This window comes from Papio anubis, chromosome 20 (genome assembly GCF_008728515.1).
Source record: "Papio anubis isolate 15944 chromosome 20, Panubis1.0, whole genome shotgun sequence".
NCBI classification, from domain to species: domain Eukaryota; kingdom Metazoa; phylum Chordata; class Mammalia; order Primates; family Cercopithecidae; genus Papio; species Papio anubis.
In genome coordinates, this window is record NC_044995.1 from 1,172,089 (window position 1) to 1,190,850 (window position 18,762).

An 18,762-nucleotide genomic window follows, 5' to 3' on the forward strand; every position below is an offset into this window, starting at 1 on the left:
TCTCTGTCCCCCTCTCTCTGCCCCGGGTCTCCCCCCTCTTTCTGCCTCTCTGTCCCCCTCTCTCTGCCCCCGAGTCTCTCTGCTCTCTGTCCCTGGGCTTCCTCCTCCATCTCAGCCGCCCCCACCTCACCGTCCCCCTCCTTTTCTGCCCTCCTCCGTCCTTCTCGTCGCTCTACTTTTGTTCCAAGCCTCCCCTGCCTCTCCAGGGCTAGGAGTGGGACAGGGGTGGGAGGGGCGGTCTCACCAGGCTGCTGGCCCCAGGGAGCCTCTCTCCCTGGGGATGGGAACGGGCATAGGAGACGGGGGAGGAGGTGCGCCTCCGCTTTGGGGGTTCTGGGTGGGCTGTGGGGACCGAGTTTGGTGAGTGTGCCATGAGCAGCGGGGAGCAGTTGGATTCAACTTCAGGGCACAGGAGAAGTTAGGAGAAGAGGAAGAGGGAGAGAGTGGGACACGCAGAGCCAGGGTGCCCAGCCAGGTGAGGGTCGGAGGCAGGAACGTTCTAGCCTCTTCCCAGGGGAGTCCTGCTGCCTCTTTGAGCCTCCATGTCTTCATCACTGAGGAAGGGATTTGGCCTGACCTAGTGAAAGGTGCCCCAGGCTCCCCAGGTGCATGGTTCTGTGATGACGGGATGCGAGCATCCCACCCCATAATGGTGTTTTTCTTGGGTGCGAAAGTGTGTCTCTGTGGTGGTGCCTCGGGACCCTCTCCAGCAACAAGTGCTCACAGCGTGAGCCAGGCCCTGTGCTAAATGCCTCGTTCATTCATTCATTCGTTCATGTGCTAAATGTCTCAATCATGCATTCATTCCTGTGCCTGGTGTTGGGCTGTGTGTGTGTGTGTGTGTGTGTGCATGTGTGTGTGGGGGGGGTTGGGTGTGACTGACACACGAGCGTGCACGTGGGTTGGTGTGTATGGCTGTGTCTCCGTGTGTGGTGGATTCACGTGGTGAGTGGGGTGTGACATGTTGTTGAGACTTACTCTAAATGTGCATATCTACCAACTGTGAAATGGAATAGAAGACGGGGAGGCTTCGTGTGTGTACTTTGTGTACAACAATGCGCGGTTCCTGCAGGAGGTGTCCATGGATTTCCCTCTCTGTCTGTCTCTCTCTGTCTCTGTCTCTTATCTCTGTCTCTGTCTCCATCTCTGTCTCTGTCTCCGTCTTCTCACGCCACTCTCTCCATCTCTCTTCCCTCCCAGCCAGACCCTGCCGTCTCTCCCTCTGGGTCCTCCTGCCCGCATGTCAGGAATCTCTGCCTGGACGGGGTCCTCACTCCCACCCAGACAGCTCCGGGGGACCTGGAGGGCTCAAAGGGGCAGGGCTCAGACACTTGGGGACCAGAAGCAGGTTTCTGGGACACAGAGAGGCATCTTCTGGGTTCCAGGATAGAGAAGCTCCTCAGCCGAGTCTCGGGGTGCTGACCCCTCCCTGGGGCTCCCCCTTCTCTTCTCACCTTCGCCCAGTACGATGAGCTGCCGCACTACCCAGGCATCGCGGATGGCCCCGCAACCCTGGCTGGCTTCCCAGAGGCAGTGCCCGCGGCACCAGGGCCCTACGGCCCACACCGGCCTCCCCAGCTGCTGCCCCCAGGCTTGGACAGTGACGGCCTGAAGAGGGAGAAGGATGAGATCTATGGGTGAGTGGGGGCCGGTCTCAGGCTCCTGTCTCTCTCTCTGTCTTCTGTTTCTTTGCTCCCTGGGTCTGTTTCCGTCTCTGTGTATGAGTCACTGTCTCTCCGGGTCTCTTGTCCCCTTCCCAGCTGTTCTGCACCTTGCAGCCCCTCCATTCACCCCCCCAGCCTCTCCCTCGACCTCTCTCCTTTCCTGCCTCCCCAGACACCCGCTCTTCCCCCTCTTGGCCCTGGTCTTTGAGAAATGTGAACTGGCTACATGCTCTCCCCGTGATGGGGCTGGAGCTGGGCTGGGGACACCCCCCGGTGGCGACGTCTGCTCCTCTGATTCCTTCAACGAGGACATCGCTGCCTTCGCCAAGCAGGTGGGTACCCCCCACCCGCCAAGCACCGCACTGGAGAGCCAGCGAGGAGGGTTGGGTGGAAGGTGGGACATCCCCTGCCGGCTTCTCTCTTCCCTCCCAGGTTCGCTCTGAGAGGCCCCTCTTCTCCTCCAACCCAGAACTGGACAATCTGGTGAGACCCAAGCTCTCCCCCACACTCCCTCCTACAATGGGTCTCCTGTCCTGACTCCCCATCCCTGGGGTTGGTTGAGGGGGTGCAGAGAGGAGGCCACCTGGTCCATGTTCCCAAATGGCCATGATTGTTGCCCACATGCCATGTGGTACAGCCTAGAGTCTGAGAACGGGACCCATGGCCCGAGTTCAAATCCCAGCTCTGCCACTCACCAGCTGTGTGACCCAGGGCAAGTCACTCTGCGTCTCTGTGCCTGGCGTCCCGTCTGTGACGTGTGGCTGGTAGTAATTTCTGTCTTGGAAGGCTGCTGTGGGGATTTAATGAGTGAATGCAAGTCAAGTGCATGGGACAGCACCTGGCACAGAATAGGGCTGAAAAAGTGTCTGATGTTCCATCCGTCAGAAGAATAGTACCCATGCCAAAGTGAGCGCAGGGACTGCTTCCCAAGGAGAGGAGGCTGGGTGCGGCAGCTCACACCTGTAATCCCAGCACTTTGGGAGACCAAGGCCAGGAGATAGCTTGAGGCCAGGGATCAAGACCAGCCTGGGCAATGTAGTGACACCCCATCTCTACAAAAACATTTAATTAGCAGGGTGTGGTGGCACACACCTGTGGTCCCAGCTACTTGGGAGGCTGAGGCGGGAGGATCACTCGAGCCCCAAGAAGTCGAGGCTGCAGTAACCCTTGATCAGCTCCACTGCACACCAGCCTGGGCAACAGGGCAAGACCCTGTCTCTCATAGATAGCTAGAAAAAGAGAAAGAGGCCAGTCGCCGTGGCTCATACCTGTAATCCCAGCACTTTGGGAGGCTGAGATGGACAGATCACGAGATCAGGAGATCGAGACCATCCTGGTTAACACGGTGAAACCACGTCTCTACTAAAAGCACCAAAAAATTATCCGGCCGTGGTGGTGGGCACCTGTAGTCCCAGCTACTCTGGAGGTTGAGGCAGGAGAATGGTGTGAACCCGGGAGGCGGAGCTTACAGTGAACCGAGATCGTGCCTCTGCACTCCAGCCTGGGCGACAGAGCGAGACTGTCTCAAAAAAAAAAGAAAAGAAAAAAGAGAAGAGAAAGGAAAACAAAGGGAGGGAAGGAAGGAGAGAGGGAGGCAGGGAGAGAGGGAAGGAGGGAGGGAGGGAAGGAAGGAAGGAAGGAAGGAAGGAAGGAAGGAAGGAAGGGAGGGAGGGAGGAAGGGCTGGGTGCAGTGACTCATGCTTGTAATCCTAGCACTTTGGGAGGCCAAGGCCGGCAGATCACAAGGTCAGGAGTTCAAGACCAGCCTGACCAACCTGGTGAAACCCCCTGTCTACTAAAAATACAAAAATTAGCTGGGCGTGGTGCACTCGCCTGTAGTCCCAACTACTCGGGAGGCTGAGGCAGGAGAATCACTTGAACCTGGGAGGCGGAGGTTGCAGTGAGCTGAGATCGCTCCACTGCATTCCAGCCTGGATGACAGAGCAAGACTCCATATCAAAAAAGAAAGAGAAAAAAGAAGATAGAGAAGAAAGGAGGGAGAAATACCCCAGCTTCTCCCATCCTTTGCTCCCCAAGCTCTTGCCAGGGCTTCCTATTGGCCAAACCCTTTGGCAAAGGGCTCTGGGAAATGTCGTTTGCAGGTGGGCGGGGCCTGGAGCTGGGGGCCAACAGGCAGAGGGTGGGAATGCCAGTCTGAACGGCTCACCTTAGCTCTCCCCCTTTGTGATGGGCTCTTTTTCGTCTCTTGCTACTCTTGTCTCTACCTCTGAATCTAACACCCACTCTTTCCTTAATTCTGCACTGCATCTCTGTTCTTTCTTTCCCCCTCTGCGCCTGGTGTCTTTGTCGCCCTGTCCCTGTCATTTTATCTCACTCTTTCTGTTTCTCTGTCTCTCCTCTCTTCCTCCTTCTTTTCCTCTTCCTTCTTCCTCCCCTTCTCCCCCCCCCCATTCCCCTCCCTGTCCACGTTTTCCAGATCCGACCATCCATTCCATTCCACCACTGGGCTTCACTTCCGCCCTCACCCATCCACCCCATTAACCTCTGCCCCCACCTTCCAGCTCTCTCCCCACTGGAGTTGAAGCAGAATGCCACCCCCATCCCTGTGCACCCCAGCCCCTGCCCCCGGGTGCCCCAGTGCCGGTGCCCCCAGGTCCCGCGACCTGTGCGACAACTTCTGTCACCGCTACATCACCTGCCTCAAGGGAAAGATGCCCATCGACCTGGTCATCGAGGATCGGGACGGCAGCTGCAGGGACCGGGGACTGCCAGCCTGCCCAACCTCCCAGACCAGGTGGGCCTGGGACGGGCACCAGGCATATCGCCCTGCAGCCACAGCTGTGCCTGGATACTGCATGAAGGCGTATGCACACTACACAGCCTCAGATGCAGCCACAGTCAGCCTGATGACGGGGCACGCATATGCACACAGCCACATACCCACTGCACAACAGCTGTGCAGACTCGGATGCGGCTGGGCGACGGTGCGCACTCATGTGCACACCAGCAGCTGCAGATGCCACCCACAGACTCAGCTACACCCACACAGGTCCACACACAGCCACACCAACTCAGCAACAGCCATTTCTGCTCACAGCTGGACAGTAGCATCCACCGTGTACTCACACACACCCCCCCAGCCATACGACAGCAGCACAGAACACACAGCCGGGTTCTGCACGCCGTTCTCAATTGTGTGTGTCCACCGCATACGCTCCCCCGCTCCAGCCACACGAAACAGCCACACAGATGGACATAGAGCCCAACAGCCCGAGGTACTGCCTGGCAAACTCAGATATAACCACGCTTGGGCCCGGACTGACCACGGTGCCCTCTTGCACACACATGACCCTGGTCACATAACAGTCGGGCTGCAGCCGAGATCGTGCACACACACCACTCACAGCCACATGGCCCCAGACTCATCCACACAGACTTGGAAATAGACTCAACAGGCTCAGATGGGGCCACAAAGAAACCCAATGAAGCAACTCAATAAGGTGGCACCATCTCAGATGCAGCCTCACTACAGTTTTATCCACTTAGGACACCAGACGGCAAACACGCACAGCACAGCACAGCCGTGTGGATCCCGACTCGCCACGGCTATGTACAGAGTAGAGGGGCGAAGCCTTGAGGAAAAGTCACATGAGAGCCACACCCAGGCAATCCTACTGTCAACACACCTGGCAATGACATGTTTACAGCACACGCACACCCACTCCACACCGCCTCAGATACACTCACATGACAACCACCCCACAGCCAGACGCACCCAGACACAGTCCCGGAGCCTTTTTTTTTTTTTTAATGGAGTCTCGTTTGTCAGTCAGACTGGAGTGCAGTGGTGCAATCTCAGTTCACTGCAACCTCTGCCTCCAGGTTCAATCGATTCCCCTGCCTCAGCCTCCCGAGTAGCTGGGACTACAGGTGCCTGCCACCACGCCCAGCTAACTTTTGTATGTTCAGTAGAGATGGGGTTTCACCATTTGGCCAGGCTGGCCTCGAACTCCTGACCTCAGGTGATCATCCCGCCTCGGCCTCCCAAAGTGCTGGGATTACAGGCTTGAGCCACCGTGCCTGGCCAAGTCCTGGAGCCTTATACCCACTGGCACAGGAATCGCGACAGCGGTGTCACATACAAGACAACCAAACCTTCAAACTGCAGTCACAGAAAGAAAAATGTAGCCTGGTGATGGCTGGGTGCAGTGGCTCACACCTGTAATCCCAGCACTTTGGGAGGCTGAGGCGGGCAGATCACGAGGTCAGGAGTTTGAGACCAGCCAGGCCAACAGGGTGAAACCCCATCTCTACTAAACATACAAAAAAAAAAAATTAGCCGGGCATGGTGGCACGTGCCTATAATCCCAGCTACTCGGGAGGCTGAGGCAGGAGAATCGCTTGCACCCGGGAGGCGAAGGTTGCAATGAGCCGAGATCGCGCTATTGCACTTCAGCCTGGGTGACAGGACAAGACTCTGTCTCAAAAAAACAAACAACAACAAAAAAACCCAATAATGGCCGGGCACGGTGCCTCACGCCTGTAATCCCAGCACTTTGGGAGGCCGAGGCAGGCGGATCACGAGGTCAGGAGATCGAGACCATCCTGGCGAACACAGTGAAACCCCGTCTCTACTAAAAATACAAAAAAATTAGCCGGGCGTGGTGGCGGGCGCCTGTAGTCCCAGCTTCTTGGGAAGCTGAGGCAGGAGAATGGTGTGAACCCGGGAGGCGGCAGAGCTTGCAGTGAGCCGAGATCGTGCCACTGCACTGTAGCCTGGGCAACAGAACACGACTCCATCTCAAAAAAAAAAAAAAAAAAACCCAACAACAAATTAGTTGGATGTTGTGTCGTGCGCCTGTAATCCCAGCTACTTGGGAGGCTGAGACAGGAGAATCACTTGAATCCAGGAGGCGGAAGTTGCAGTGAGCCGAGATCTCACCACTGCCCTCCAGCCTGGGCAACAGAGTGACACTCTGTCTCAAAATAAAGAAGGGTAGGAGGGGGCGTGGTCACCAGAACCGGAGAGAGGAGCAGATTGCTTGACAGCAGCTGAGATTTTTGGTAGAAGAATACAGCTAATCTAAAACCACAGGTTGGGCAGATTTAACCCAACCTTAAACTGAAGAAGTGTTACTGCAGTCCATATGGATGAGCTGACCTCCTGGCACACAGAGCTGGGTGGAGGGTAAATCCTACCGATTGTCGAGTTCCTCAAAGCGTGTTGGAGTTTGCATAAAGAAACGACGAGGCTGGCTGCAGTGGCTTCACGCCTGTAATCTCAGCACTTCGGGAAGTCGAGGCAGGAAGATCGCTTAAGCCCAGGAGTTCGAGAGCAATCTGGACAACATCGTGAAATCCCATCTCCACAAAAAATAAGAAAAATTAGCCAGGCGCAACTGTAGTTCCAGCTACTTGGCAGGCTGAGGCGAGGAAAGTTGCCAGGCCCAGGAACTGAAGCTGCAGAGAGCTAAGATTGCACCACTGCACTCCAGCCTAGGTGACAGAGCAAGATTCTGTCTCTTAAAAAAAAAAAAAGAAGGCCAGGCACAGTGGCTCCATGCCTGCTTGAATTCCAAGCTTTGGGAGGCTGAGGTGAGTGGATCACTAGGTCAGTAGTTTGAGAGCAGCCTGGCCAACATGGTGAAACCCTATATCTACTAGAATATGAAAAATTAGCCAGACATGGTGGCACGCGCCTGTAATCCCACCTACTCAGGAGGCTGAGGTGGGAGGATTGCCTGAACCCAGGAGGTGCATGTTTCAGTGAGCCAAGATCATGCCATTGCACTCCAGCCTGGGCAACAGGGCAAGATTCCGTCTCAAAAAAAAAAAAAGAAAGAAAAAGAGAAAGATATGCATGGCCATTTAGACCCCCTTGCACATTCTGAGACCCCTTGGCTACAATGTCTGAAACTTCTAAGTTTTGCATTTTGTCCCATAAATTTAGTGCAAACTCATTTGGCAGCAAAAACGGACCTGAACTAGTGAGGGGCTATTTATAGCCTTTATTCTACTTAGTTAAATATTCATCCATATTGCTGTGGAAATGTTAATGAGTTTGATGACGAGGTTGTGCCCCAGAGCCTGCCTGGGATGGCTGCGAACTGCATGGTGTATGCGCTGATTTACTGCCTAAAAATGTGAAATGGGCCTGGCGCAGTGGCTCACACCTGTTATCTAAGATTTTGGGAGGCAGAGGTGGGCAGATCACTTAAGCCCAGGAGTTCGAGATCAGCCTGGCCAACATAGTGAAACCCCGTCTCTACTAAAAATACAAAAATTAGCCAGGCATGGTGGCAGGCACCTGTAATCCCAGCTACTTGGGAGACTGAGGCACGAGAATCGCTTGAACCCGGGAGGCAAAGGCTGCAGTGAGCCTAGATCATGCAACTACACTCCAGCTTGGGCGACAGAAGGAGACACTGACTCGAAATAAAAATGTGAAATGTTCTGAATCCTGAGACACCTCTGGCCCCAAGGATTTTAGATAAGATGCCATAGACCTGTGTAAGGTCGTCTTGTTCGAGCCTCTATGTAGATGAACTCATCATTGAATACTGGCCACACTCCGTCATGAGTATTATTATCCTTTGTTTTCTTTTTCTCTTGCTTTATTTATTTATTTATTATTATTTTTTTGAGATGTAGTCTCACTTTGTCACCCAGTCCAGGCCGGAGTGCAATGGCGCGATCTTTGCTCACTGCAACTTCCGCCTCCCGGGTTCAAGCGATTCTCCCGCCTCAGCCTCCCAAGTAGCTGGGATTACAGGCACCCACCATCATGCCCGGCTAATTTTGTATTTTTAGTAGAGACGAAGTTTCACCATGTTGGCCAGGCTGGTCTTCAACTCCTGACCTCAAGTGATCCGCCTGCCTTGGCCTCCCAAAGTGCTGGGATTACAGGCATGAGCCACCGTGCCCAAGCTGGCCTAGTTTTTGTATTTTTAGTATAGATTGGGTTTCAACATGTTGGCCAGGCTGGTCTCAAATGCCCGATCTCAGGTAATCTGCCTGCCTCAGCCTCCAAAAGTGCTGGCATTACAGGCGTGAGCCACTGTGCCTGGTCCTGTCCTTCATTTTCCAATTAAGGAAACGGAGGCTCAGAGAGGGGAAGTGACTTGCCCAAGATCACATAGCCAGGAGGGAGGCAGGGACTGGCTTCCCATTCAGGAGTCCTAGCTCCAGAGTCCATGCCTCAAGCCTTAGCACTAACTTTTTTTTTTTTGACATGGAGTCTTGCTCTGTCACCCAGGCTGGAGTGTAGTGGCACGATCTTGGCTCACTGCAACCTCTGCCTCCTGGGTTCAAGCGATTCTCCTGCCTCAGCCTCCTGAGTAGCTGGGACTACAGGTGCATGCCACCACACCCAGCTAATTTTTTCTATTTTTTAGTAGAGACGGAGTTTCACCATGTTAGCCAGGATGGTCTCGATCTCTTGACCTCGTGATCCACCCGCCTTGGCCTCCTAAACTGCTGGGATTACAGGTGTGAGCCACGGTGCCCAGCCGCCTTGGCACTAACTGCTAACTCTTGTTTTCTAGAATAATATATGGATTCGAGACCATGAGGATAGCGGGTCTGTACATCTGGGGACCCCAGGTCCATCCAGCGGGGGCCTGGCCTCCCAGAGTGGTGACAACTCCAGTGACCAAGGTGAGAATCTTGGGAGGTGGAAAGGAAACATGGGAATCAGCCAGAGGATTGAAGTTAGACTGCAAGTAGGACTTGCAGAAGGGCAGAGATGGCTGGGGTGTGGAGTGGTGTCTTGGGGGAGAGTCCTAGGGCCCTCTGGTCCTCCACTCTTCACTGCCCACACACACAGCATGCCTGCCCTCCCTCAGGAGATGGGCTGGACACCAGCGTGGCCTCTCCCAGTTCTGGTGGGGAAGATGAGGACTTGGACCAGGAGCGACGGCGAAACAAGAAGAGGGGGATCTTCCCCAAGGTGGCCACAAACATCATGCGAGCCTGGTTGTTCCAGCACCTCTCGGTGAGAGCCCTGCTGCCTGGGTGCAGGGTGGGCATGGAGAGAGGGAGAAGGGTGGGCCACAGAGACCAAAACCCCAGAGACGCCCAGAAATGGGAGACTGAGATGGCGGGAAATTTTTCGAGACTCTCTTGGAAATGGAGAGTTGTGACAGGATCCAGCAGCAGTGAGTGTCACCTGTGTGCAGGTGCTGCTCAGGACACTTAACTCACTAAGTCCTCCCCGCAAACCATCCATTAACCCCAACATCAATCACCCACCCGCCCACCATCTACCCAGCATACCCTTGGAGGGAGGAGCTACTATTATCTCCATTTAGCAGATGAGGAGGAGACTGAGGAACAGAGAGGTTGGGAGACTAGCCTAAGGTCACACAGCCAGAAGTGGATTCAAATGCAGGCAGTCTGGCCTTAACCACTGCACCATACTGCTTCAAGGACACAGGAGAAAAATAGAGCCAGGAAGAGGCTGAAACAGAGAGACACAGAGACCAAGTCAGAGCAAGATGGAAACAGGGAGAGGCTGAGTCACAGAGGGACAGAGACAGACAGAAACTCGGAGGCAGGGAGGGACTGAATCCCAGAGAGAGAGAGAGATACAGACAGAGACACACACACACAGAGATAGTGAGACAGAGAGAGAATGTGAGAGCCACAGAGAGAAATGGAGGGCCAGACACAGTGGCTCATGCCTGTAATCCCAGCACTTTAGGAGGCCAAGGCAGGAGGATCGCTTGAGCCCAGGAGTTCGAGACCAGCCTGGGCAACACAGCAAGACCCCATCTCTAAAAAGAAAAAAAATTAGCCAGGCATTGTGGCACACACCTGTGATCCCAGCTACTCAGGAGGCTGAGGCTAGAGGATCGCTTGAGCCAGGGAGGTTGAAGCTGCAGTGAGCCATGAAGGCACTACTGCACTCCAGCCTGAGTGACAGAGGGAGACCCTATTTTAAAAAAAAGAGAAAGAGAAAGAAAGAAATGGATAGGGAGGGGCCGGGTGCGGTGGCTCATGCCTGTAATCCCAGCACTTTGGGAGGCCGAGGTAGGCAGATCACAAGGTCAGAAGATGGAGACTATCCTGGTTAACACGGTGAAACCCGTCTCTACTAAAAATGCAAAAATGTAGCCAGGCGCGGTGGCGGGCACCTGTAGTCCCAGTTACTCGGGAGGCTGAGGCAGGAGAATGGCGTGAACCTGGGAAGCAGAGCTTGCAGTGAGCCGAGATCGCACCACTGCACTCCATCCAGCCTGGGCCACAGAGCAAGACTCCGTCTCAAAAAAAAAAAAAAAAAAGAAAGAAAGAAAGAAAAAGAAATGGATAGGGAAGACTGGGCGCAGTGGCTTACGCCTCTAATCCCAACACTTTGGGAGGCCGAGGCGGGTGGATCACGAGGTCAGGAGATCAAGACCATCCTGGCCAACATGGTAAAACCCCATCTCTACTAAAATACAAAAAATTAGCCGGGCATAGTGGCGCGCACCTGTAGTCCCAGCTACTGGGGAGGCTGAGGCAGAGGAATCCCTTGAACCCCGGAGGCGGAGGTTGCAGTGAGATGAGATCTCACCACTGCATTCCAGCCTGGCGACAGAGCAAGACTCCATCTCAAATAAATAAATAAATGGATGGGGGAGGGCCACACAGAGACTCTGACAGATTCAGAGGGGGAGGGGCTGGGCTTTGCTTCCCTCCCCCACGCCAGTGAAGCCCCCTCCTCCATGTCACAGGAGCCCCCCTCCCCCAATACGGTCTCTCTAATCAGATTTGGCCAATTAACCTCTAATTGCTGGAACAGGCGGGGGCTCCCAGGCATGTAATTGTCCCAAGCCTGGGGCTCCCTTGGCCTCCATCCTGGAGAGCGCAGAGACGCTCAGACGCGCCGGCTCTCCCACATGTCTGCCTGGGCTCCCCATCCCCCGGGCCCCGGTGGGCCAGACCTTAGGGTTCAGACTGCGGCCGGCCAGGCAGGCGGAGTGACTCTTGCTGGTGGCCGCAGCACCCGTACCCCTCGGAAGAGCAGAAGAAGCAGCTGGCGCAGGACACGGGGCTCACCATCCTGCAAGTCAACAACTGGTGAGTGGCCCAGGAGGGCCCGCGGGCCGGCCCGGGGCGGGAGCCTGGGAGCTGTCCGCGGTGCTGACGGAGACCCCGAGCCCGGCGGAGCCGCTGCCCCTGCTCGCCCCGCCCTGCCTCCCCCGCCGCTGTCCTCCCGGCCCGCTCTGTGTTCGTTTTGGCCTCTCTCCCACTCCCTCTTTTCATTCCCCTCCGTTTCCATGACCGCTTCCCAGGTTCATTAACGCCCGGAGACGCATCGTGCAACCGATGATCGATCAATCCAACCGCACAGGTACAGGGGGAAGGCGGGGACAGAGAGCCTGGGATTCTTAGGAGGGAGTCAAAGCCGGGTCCCGGGCTTCTTGGAGCTCAGCCTGCACCTCTGAACCCCCTTCGCAGGGCAGGGTGCAGCCTTCAGCCCAGAGGGCCAGCCCATCGGAGGCTACACCGAGACGCAGCCACACGTGGCCGTCCGGCCTCCGGGTAAGCCCCGCCGCCTTAGCTAGGCCCCGCTAGAAGATGCCCACCTGAGATTCAATTCAAGTGGAATACAGTGTGTCACTTGCCTAGTGGGGAGCAGGTGATGCCAAGACAGATTTCCTGGTCCCCCACCTTTTCCTTACAACCTCATTTCTTCCAGACTTCAAGCCTAACGCCTCAGAAGGCTCCACTTTTTCTAAAGGGCCAGCACCTTCTTATGACTCAGTCTATCCTGGTAGAGGGATCCCCTGGTGTAGGAAGGGGTGGGGAAGACTTAGAGGCATCTGGGGGTGTCTCTGAAAGACCCACTTACCCTCCTTTCTTGTCTTCCAGGATCAGTGGGGATGAGTTTGAACTTGGAAGGAGAATGGCATTATCTATAGAGGCTGGATGCAGGAGAGGTGTGAGTGTCTAAGGGCTAGGAATTGTGCAATTCTCAAACTTCCATTAGACCTCAGGACTCCAAGCGTGGGCACATCCAGAGTAGTGGGTCAGCCTGGGTCCCTGTACTGCGGGTTCCCTGAGGCCTGATGGGAAGATGTTTCATTCATCCATCTGTCCATCCATCCATCATCCGTCCTCCTCGTCCATCTATCCATCCATCTATCCACTCACTTACCCATCCATATCTTTATCCATCCATTACTCAATTACTCATCCACCCACAATCCATCCATTCAAACCTAGTCCACCCATCTACCTACTCAATACCCATCTGACCACACATTCACCCACTTATTCCATTCATCTCTCCACTCACCAACCCACTCATCCGTCTACCTCCACACTGACCAACCACCCACACATCTACCCGTTTATCTGTGCATGCACCCACCTCCCTACCCAGGCATCCACCCATCAACACATCAACTCACCCATCCATCTACCCACACATCCCATTATCCATATATCCACCTACCCACCACCTAATATCCATCCATCCATCCATACATACATACACCCATTCATCTATGATACATGTCCAAACACAAATTAAGCCCTTGGCCGGGCGCAGTAGCTCACGCCTGTAATCCCAGCACTTTAGGAGGCCAAGACAGGTGGATCACCTGAGGTCAGAAGTTCGAGACCAGCCTGGCCCCATCTCTACTAAAAATACAAAAATTAGCCAGGTGTGGTGGTGTGTACCCGTAGTCCCAGCTACTCTGGAGGCTCAGGTAGGAGAATCACTTGAACCCGGGAGGCGGAGATTGCAGTGAACTGAGATCAACCTGGGCAACAGAGTGAGACTCCGTCTAAAAAAAAAAAAAAAATTGAGCCCTCACTCCATCCTGACGTGCCTCAGGTAGGGTCTGGATCTTGAGAAGATTCTGGTCTTGTGGGGAAGTTGGCAACCCCAGTGACAATCCAGTGCCACAGTTCAAACAATAAAACATAGTTTCCCCATAGGAGGGAGTCATCAGCTGTCTCTGGGGTATCAGGGAGGACTTCCTGGAGGAAGTGGCCTCTGGATGGGGCACTGAAGGATGAATAGGAGTCCACTGCACAGAGTAGGGAGTAATGTGGAAGGGGGGCATTATTTGACTCTCCCAGGCCTTGAGTCTCCTGTGGCCTGGTATGCTGGCAGCACTTTACAGCATCTTCTCATTTAGTCCTTACCATGACCCTGAAAGGGAGAGACTATTACAGTCTTCATTTCACAGATAAGAAGACTGAGGTTCAGAGAGAAGAGGTCACTTGCACAGGTCTACTTACCCTGCTTACAAAAGCAGGGGGAACAGCATGTGCAAAGGCCCAGGTGAGGAGGCAGCCTGGAGTTTCCAAAGCACAGATCCGAGTTTGACTCTCTCTGGATTAAACCATTTGTGGCTTCCTAGTGCCATCTGGACAAAGTCCCAATTCCTTAGTTTAGTATCCATCTGTCCATCCATCCCCTGAGCTGCTCTGTGCCCAGCCCTGTGCTGGGTGATAGTGGGGACACAACAGTGACCATGACAGCCCCAGCCCTGCCCTCATGGGGCACAAAGTCCAGTGAAGGGGACAGACCCATCCCCAGATGGTGATGCTCCAGAATGGGCAGGACTGGAATGGTGAAGCCCAGGAACTGGAGGAGCTCACAGGGGGTGGGTGATGGACCTGGGATGGGGGGAGGTCCAACCAGGACCTAGAGAGGGCTTCCTGGAGGAGGGGGCATCTGACCCAGACTGGAGGATTCAAGGAGGGCTGCCTGGAGGAGAGGACTTTGGAGGTGAGACCAGAAGAATGGGAGGAGTGAGGCAGGAGAGGAGCGTCTACAGAGGGAATAGCACGTGCCAAGGCCAGGAAAGCTTGGAAGTCTCGTGGCTGTGAGACAGTCCCAGCCCCTTGCACACAAGGAGGAAGTTCTCCTTGGGCTGGGTTGAGGCAGGTGGCCGGACAGGTGGCTAATGAATTCAGGGCCAGCAGAAAGGCCCTGAGAATGAGAGTGGAGGCCTGCACAGGGCTTATGTGTGGAGGCGGGTGCTGGCGGCCGAGCCTGGGAAAAAGAGACAGGTAGGTGTATCCAGGCCAAGTAGGGCAGTGGGAGACTCAGCTCTGCCATGGCCAAGCGTGGATGGGGATGGTCTGGAGTGAGTGTCAGGGGACCTTTGGATCAGTAGTGATGGAGGGGCCTTCTCACTCCACTGCCTGGATGCCCAGTGGGCTCTTTTCTCCACTACTTTCTGTCTCTCCACTCCTGAGCATGACTCACTGTAGCCTCAACCTCCCTGGGTTAAGTGATCCTCTGGCCTCAGCCTCCCAAGTAGCTGAGACTACAGGCGTGCACCACCACACCTGGCTAATATTCATTTTTATTTTTATTTTTGTAGAGACAGGGGTCTCACTTTGTTCCCCAGGCTGGTCTCGAACTCCTGGGCTCATGCAATCCTCCTGCCTCTGCCTCCCAAGGTGCTGGGGTTACATGCGTGAGCCACTGCACCTGGCCTCCTCTCTCTCTCTCTCTGTTTTGTCTATTTCTGTATGACTCCTTCTCTCTCTTCCCATGTCATTCTCTCTGATTCCTTCCAGGTCTCTCTCTGTCCCACTCTGCCTGTCTCTCTCCTTGTTCTCTGTCTCAGTCTGTAGGTCTCCCTCCCTCACCTCCACTCCGATTCTCTGTCTCCCTCTCTCTGTGGCGCTCGCACATCCCCGCGCCATTCCCTGCCAGCCACTCTGTGTTCCCCTCACGTTGGGGCTGATGAGGGATGCACAGATGGGCTGGGATGGGGCCAGGCCCCCTCCCGCTCCTGACTTGGCGTCTCCTCCTCTCTCCAGAGACCCAGCCTCCAGCTGTGACCCCCAGCCTCACACCTGGTTCTGGTTCCCGCCTGGTCCTCCAGCTTCAGGACCCCACCTCCAAAGGCCCCTCCGCTCAACGCCTACCTCCCTAGGGCCCTGCTGGGACATGAGTGCCCACCCAAGAGGCTCTCAAGGACACCGGCAAGGCCTCCAGGCCCTGAGCCCCACTTCTGCCTTCACCTCTGCCTGGGACCTGAGCTGGGCTCCTGGGCCTTCCAGAAGATGGCGGCTAGGGCCTCGCCGCCGGGACAGAGAAGGGACGGGGTGGCTGGGCAGTCAGGGAAGGAGGGTCGCCCGGATCCGACATTTTGGAGAGATTCCTTCACCCTCCTGTCCCCCCACCTCCCTTCTCTAATTTCTTCTTTTTTTAATGATAAAGTCTTAAAAACACAGAGCCACCAACTGGAGTTCTTGTGTCTATTCCAATATTTCAAATTCTTACCAATTTGAAGCTCATAAGTCACGAATAAGGATACTGATTGGCCGGGTGCAAGCGCAATGGCTCACGCCTGTAATCCCAACCCTTTGGGAGGCCAAGGCGAGTGGATCACTTAAGGCCAGGAGTTCAAGACCAGCCTGGGCAACATAGCAAGACCCCATCTGTACAAAACAAGCAAACAAATTGCCTGGGCATGGTGGTGCATGCCTGCGGTTTCAGCTACTTGGGAGCCTCCCAGAGTGCTGGAATTACAAACAAGAGCCACCAGGCCTGGCCTAGACTCCACCTCTTGACTAGAGGGAACTGCAAAATTCCTGCGAGAGATGTGCGTGCAGGGGAGAATGAAGACTCAGGGCCACGCGTGTGTCACTTTACTAGCTGTGGCTCTCCAAGCACGTCCTCTGTCCCATGGGAAATGAGCAGGTTAGGCATGGACAGCCTCACTTCCAAGGCTTCCGGACGGACATGGGTTCAAATCTCGCCTCTGGAACGCAACATGACTTCACCTGTCTGGACCCCAGTTTCCACATCTGGAGAACGGGGAGAGCGGCTGTGCCTGTCTTATAGGATGATTGTGCTGATGGTGGAGGTATTTTGAGGAACACATGGGGAACTGTGCCCCGTGTGTCAGCGCCTATCAGAAGCAGAGGCTATCCTTTGTGACTAGGAAAACAGGCTCAGAAACCAGTGTGAGTCCCTTGGGGTTCTCAGCTTTGCAGACCTCTGTCCCCTCCAGCCCCCAGAGAGAGGGACCACCAAGGCAGAGTGTGGGTCGCTCCCCTGTTTGGCTCTGTCTCTCTCCCTCTGGTACCTTTTTTTTTTTTTTTTTTTTGAGAGGGAGTCTCACTTTCTTGCCCATACCAGGCTGGAATACAATGTTGGGATCTCAGCTCACTGCAACCTCCACCTCTTGGGTGCAAGCGATTCTCCTGCCTCAGCCTCCTGAGTAGCTGGGATTACAGGCATGCGCTACCACGCCCGGTTAATTTTTGTATTTTTAGTAGAGATGGGGTTTCACCATGTTGGCCTGGCTGGTCTTGAACTCCTGACCTCAAGTGATCCGCCTACCTCGGCCTCCCAAAGTGCTGGGATTACAGATGTGAGCCACTGTGCCTGGCCTGATTTTTAATTTTTTAATTGCTTTTGTTTGAGATAGGGTCTCACTCTGTAACCACGGCTCACTGCAGCCTCAAACTCCAGCACTCCAGCAATCCTCCTTCCTCAGCCTCCCCAGCAGCCGAGACTACGGCCACACACCACCATGCCTGGCTAATTATTTATATTTGTTGGTAGAGATGGCTTTTCACTGTGTCTCCCAGGCTGGTCTTGAACTCCTGGGTTCAAGCTGTCCACCTGCTTCAGCCTCCCAAGATGCTAGGATTACAGGCATGAGCCACTGCACCTGGCCTGATACTGTTTTCGTGACTATGATGAGAGTATTATCTCTTCCCAAAACTCCCCGGGACTCAGGTGGGATGGGTGATGGGTAGACAGCAGGAAGGACTTCAAACAATCACCCTCCCTTAAAGGCAGGTGGGGGAAGGAATATGAGGGAGGGGCAGGGCCAGGCCAAAGCTTTGAGGTCGGCTGAGAGGGGAGGCAGTTGTTTAGTGTATCTCCTGCCTGATGCAGGGGAGAGGTCCCACCGGCTGGGACACTGGGAAGTGGGGGAGGGGACAGCTCTTCTCTTCCCCTCCTCCCCCTTTTCCCAGAACCTGGAAATGCTTCTCATTAACTGAATCCTGTCTAATTAAACCAATTGGATGTGCCTGGGGAGAAGGGAAATTGGGTGGGAGGTTAATTGTAACTAAAAATATCTCCCCCACTTCCTGGGAGGAGGAAGCGGCCGCGGGACCTGCGTGTATGGTAGGTGGGCATCGCAGAGCAGGAGGGGCCCCTGGTGCAGGGGCATCCTGGGTCATGGGGGTGAGGACCCAGGGGATAGGCAGGCGGGGCGCGGGGGCTGCGGTCGTTGTGTGTCTGACCCCTGTGTTTCCTCTCGGCCTGTGGACTTGGAATGTGGTGGTCGAGGGCAGTGGTGGAGGGATGTCGGTGTGGCTGGAGCCACCGCCCGTGTGTCCCGTTGCTGAACGTGGTGTGTGTGTCGCTGAGTGGCAGTGTCTGTCACACGTGCCTTGGTACAGGTTGTGTGTCTCTGTGTAGGTTCCTGTCTGTGACGACAAGGCTGCACTTGGGTTGGGATTGTGTGAAGAGCTGGTCTCTATCAACTGTGTCTGTGTCCACGGCATCGTTGTGTCGAGATCGCTCTCCTCCTAGGTCCGAACTTACAGTGGGACTTTGGGAGGCCGAAATGGGTGGATCACCTGAGGTCAGGAGTTCAAGACCAACCTGACCAACATGGTGAAACCCTGGCTCTTTTAAAAATACAAAAATTAGGGTGGGCACGGTGGCTCTCGCCTGTAATCCCTGCACTTTGGGAGGCCAAGGCGGGCAGATCACCTGAGGTCAGGAGTTCGAGACCAGCCTGGCCAACAAGATGAAACCCCATTTCTACTAAAACTACAAACAATTAGCCAGGTGTGGTGGCGGGTGCCTGTAATCCCAGCTACTCGGGAGGCTGAGGCAGGAGAATCGCTTGAACCTGGGAGGCGGAGGTTGCAGTGAGCTGAGATTGCACCACTGCACTCCAGCCTGGGTGACAGAGCAAGAATCGGAAAGCCTGACTCCAATGGGGATAACTGGATCTCAGGGTGGCAGGGAGCAAGTCACCGAACTTAATCACCAAAGGCAAGGTGGGCGTCGTTACCGCTTGCACAGCAGAGTCCAAGCAGCCATCAGAGTGCTATGACTTGGCCGGGCAGTGGCTCATGCCAGTAATCCCAACACATTGGGAGGCCCAGGTGGCAGAATCTCTTAAGGCCAGGAGTTCGAGATTAGCCT

General features: G+C 55.0%; 1 protein-coding gene across 1 annotated transcript; it reads left to right on the forward strand.

The window, feature by feature from the left end:
• Nucleotides 1-1,422: 1,422 nt before the first annotated feature.
• MEIS3 (Meis homeobox 3) lies at nucleotides 1,423-15,820 on the forward strand (the record flags this gene model as incomplete). The annotated part of the gene is given in 13 exon segments (XM_031660364.1): nucleotides 1,423-1,637; nucleotides 1,837-1,996; nucleotides 2,097-2,194; nucleotides 2,500-2,526; nucleotides 4,279-4,385; nucleotides 4,388-4,419; nucleotides 9,170-9,281; nucleotides 9,470-9,618; nucleotides 11,608-11,684; nucleotides 11,900-11,958; nucleotides 12,066-12,149; nucleotides 12,480-12,549; nucleotides 15,399-15,820. Coding segments are annotated over 12 exon segments (1,170 nt in total), but the record flags the coding sequence as incomplete, so codon positions are not given.
• Between the last annotated feature and the right edge of the window lie 2,942 nt (nucleotides 15,821-18,762).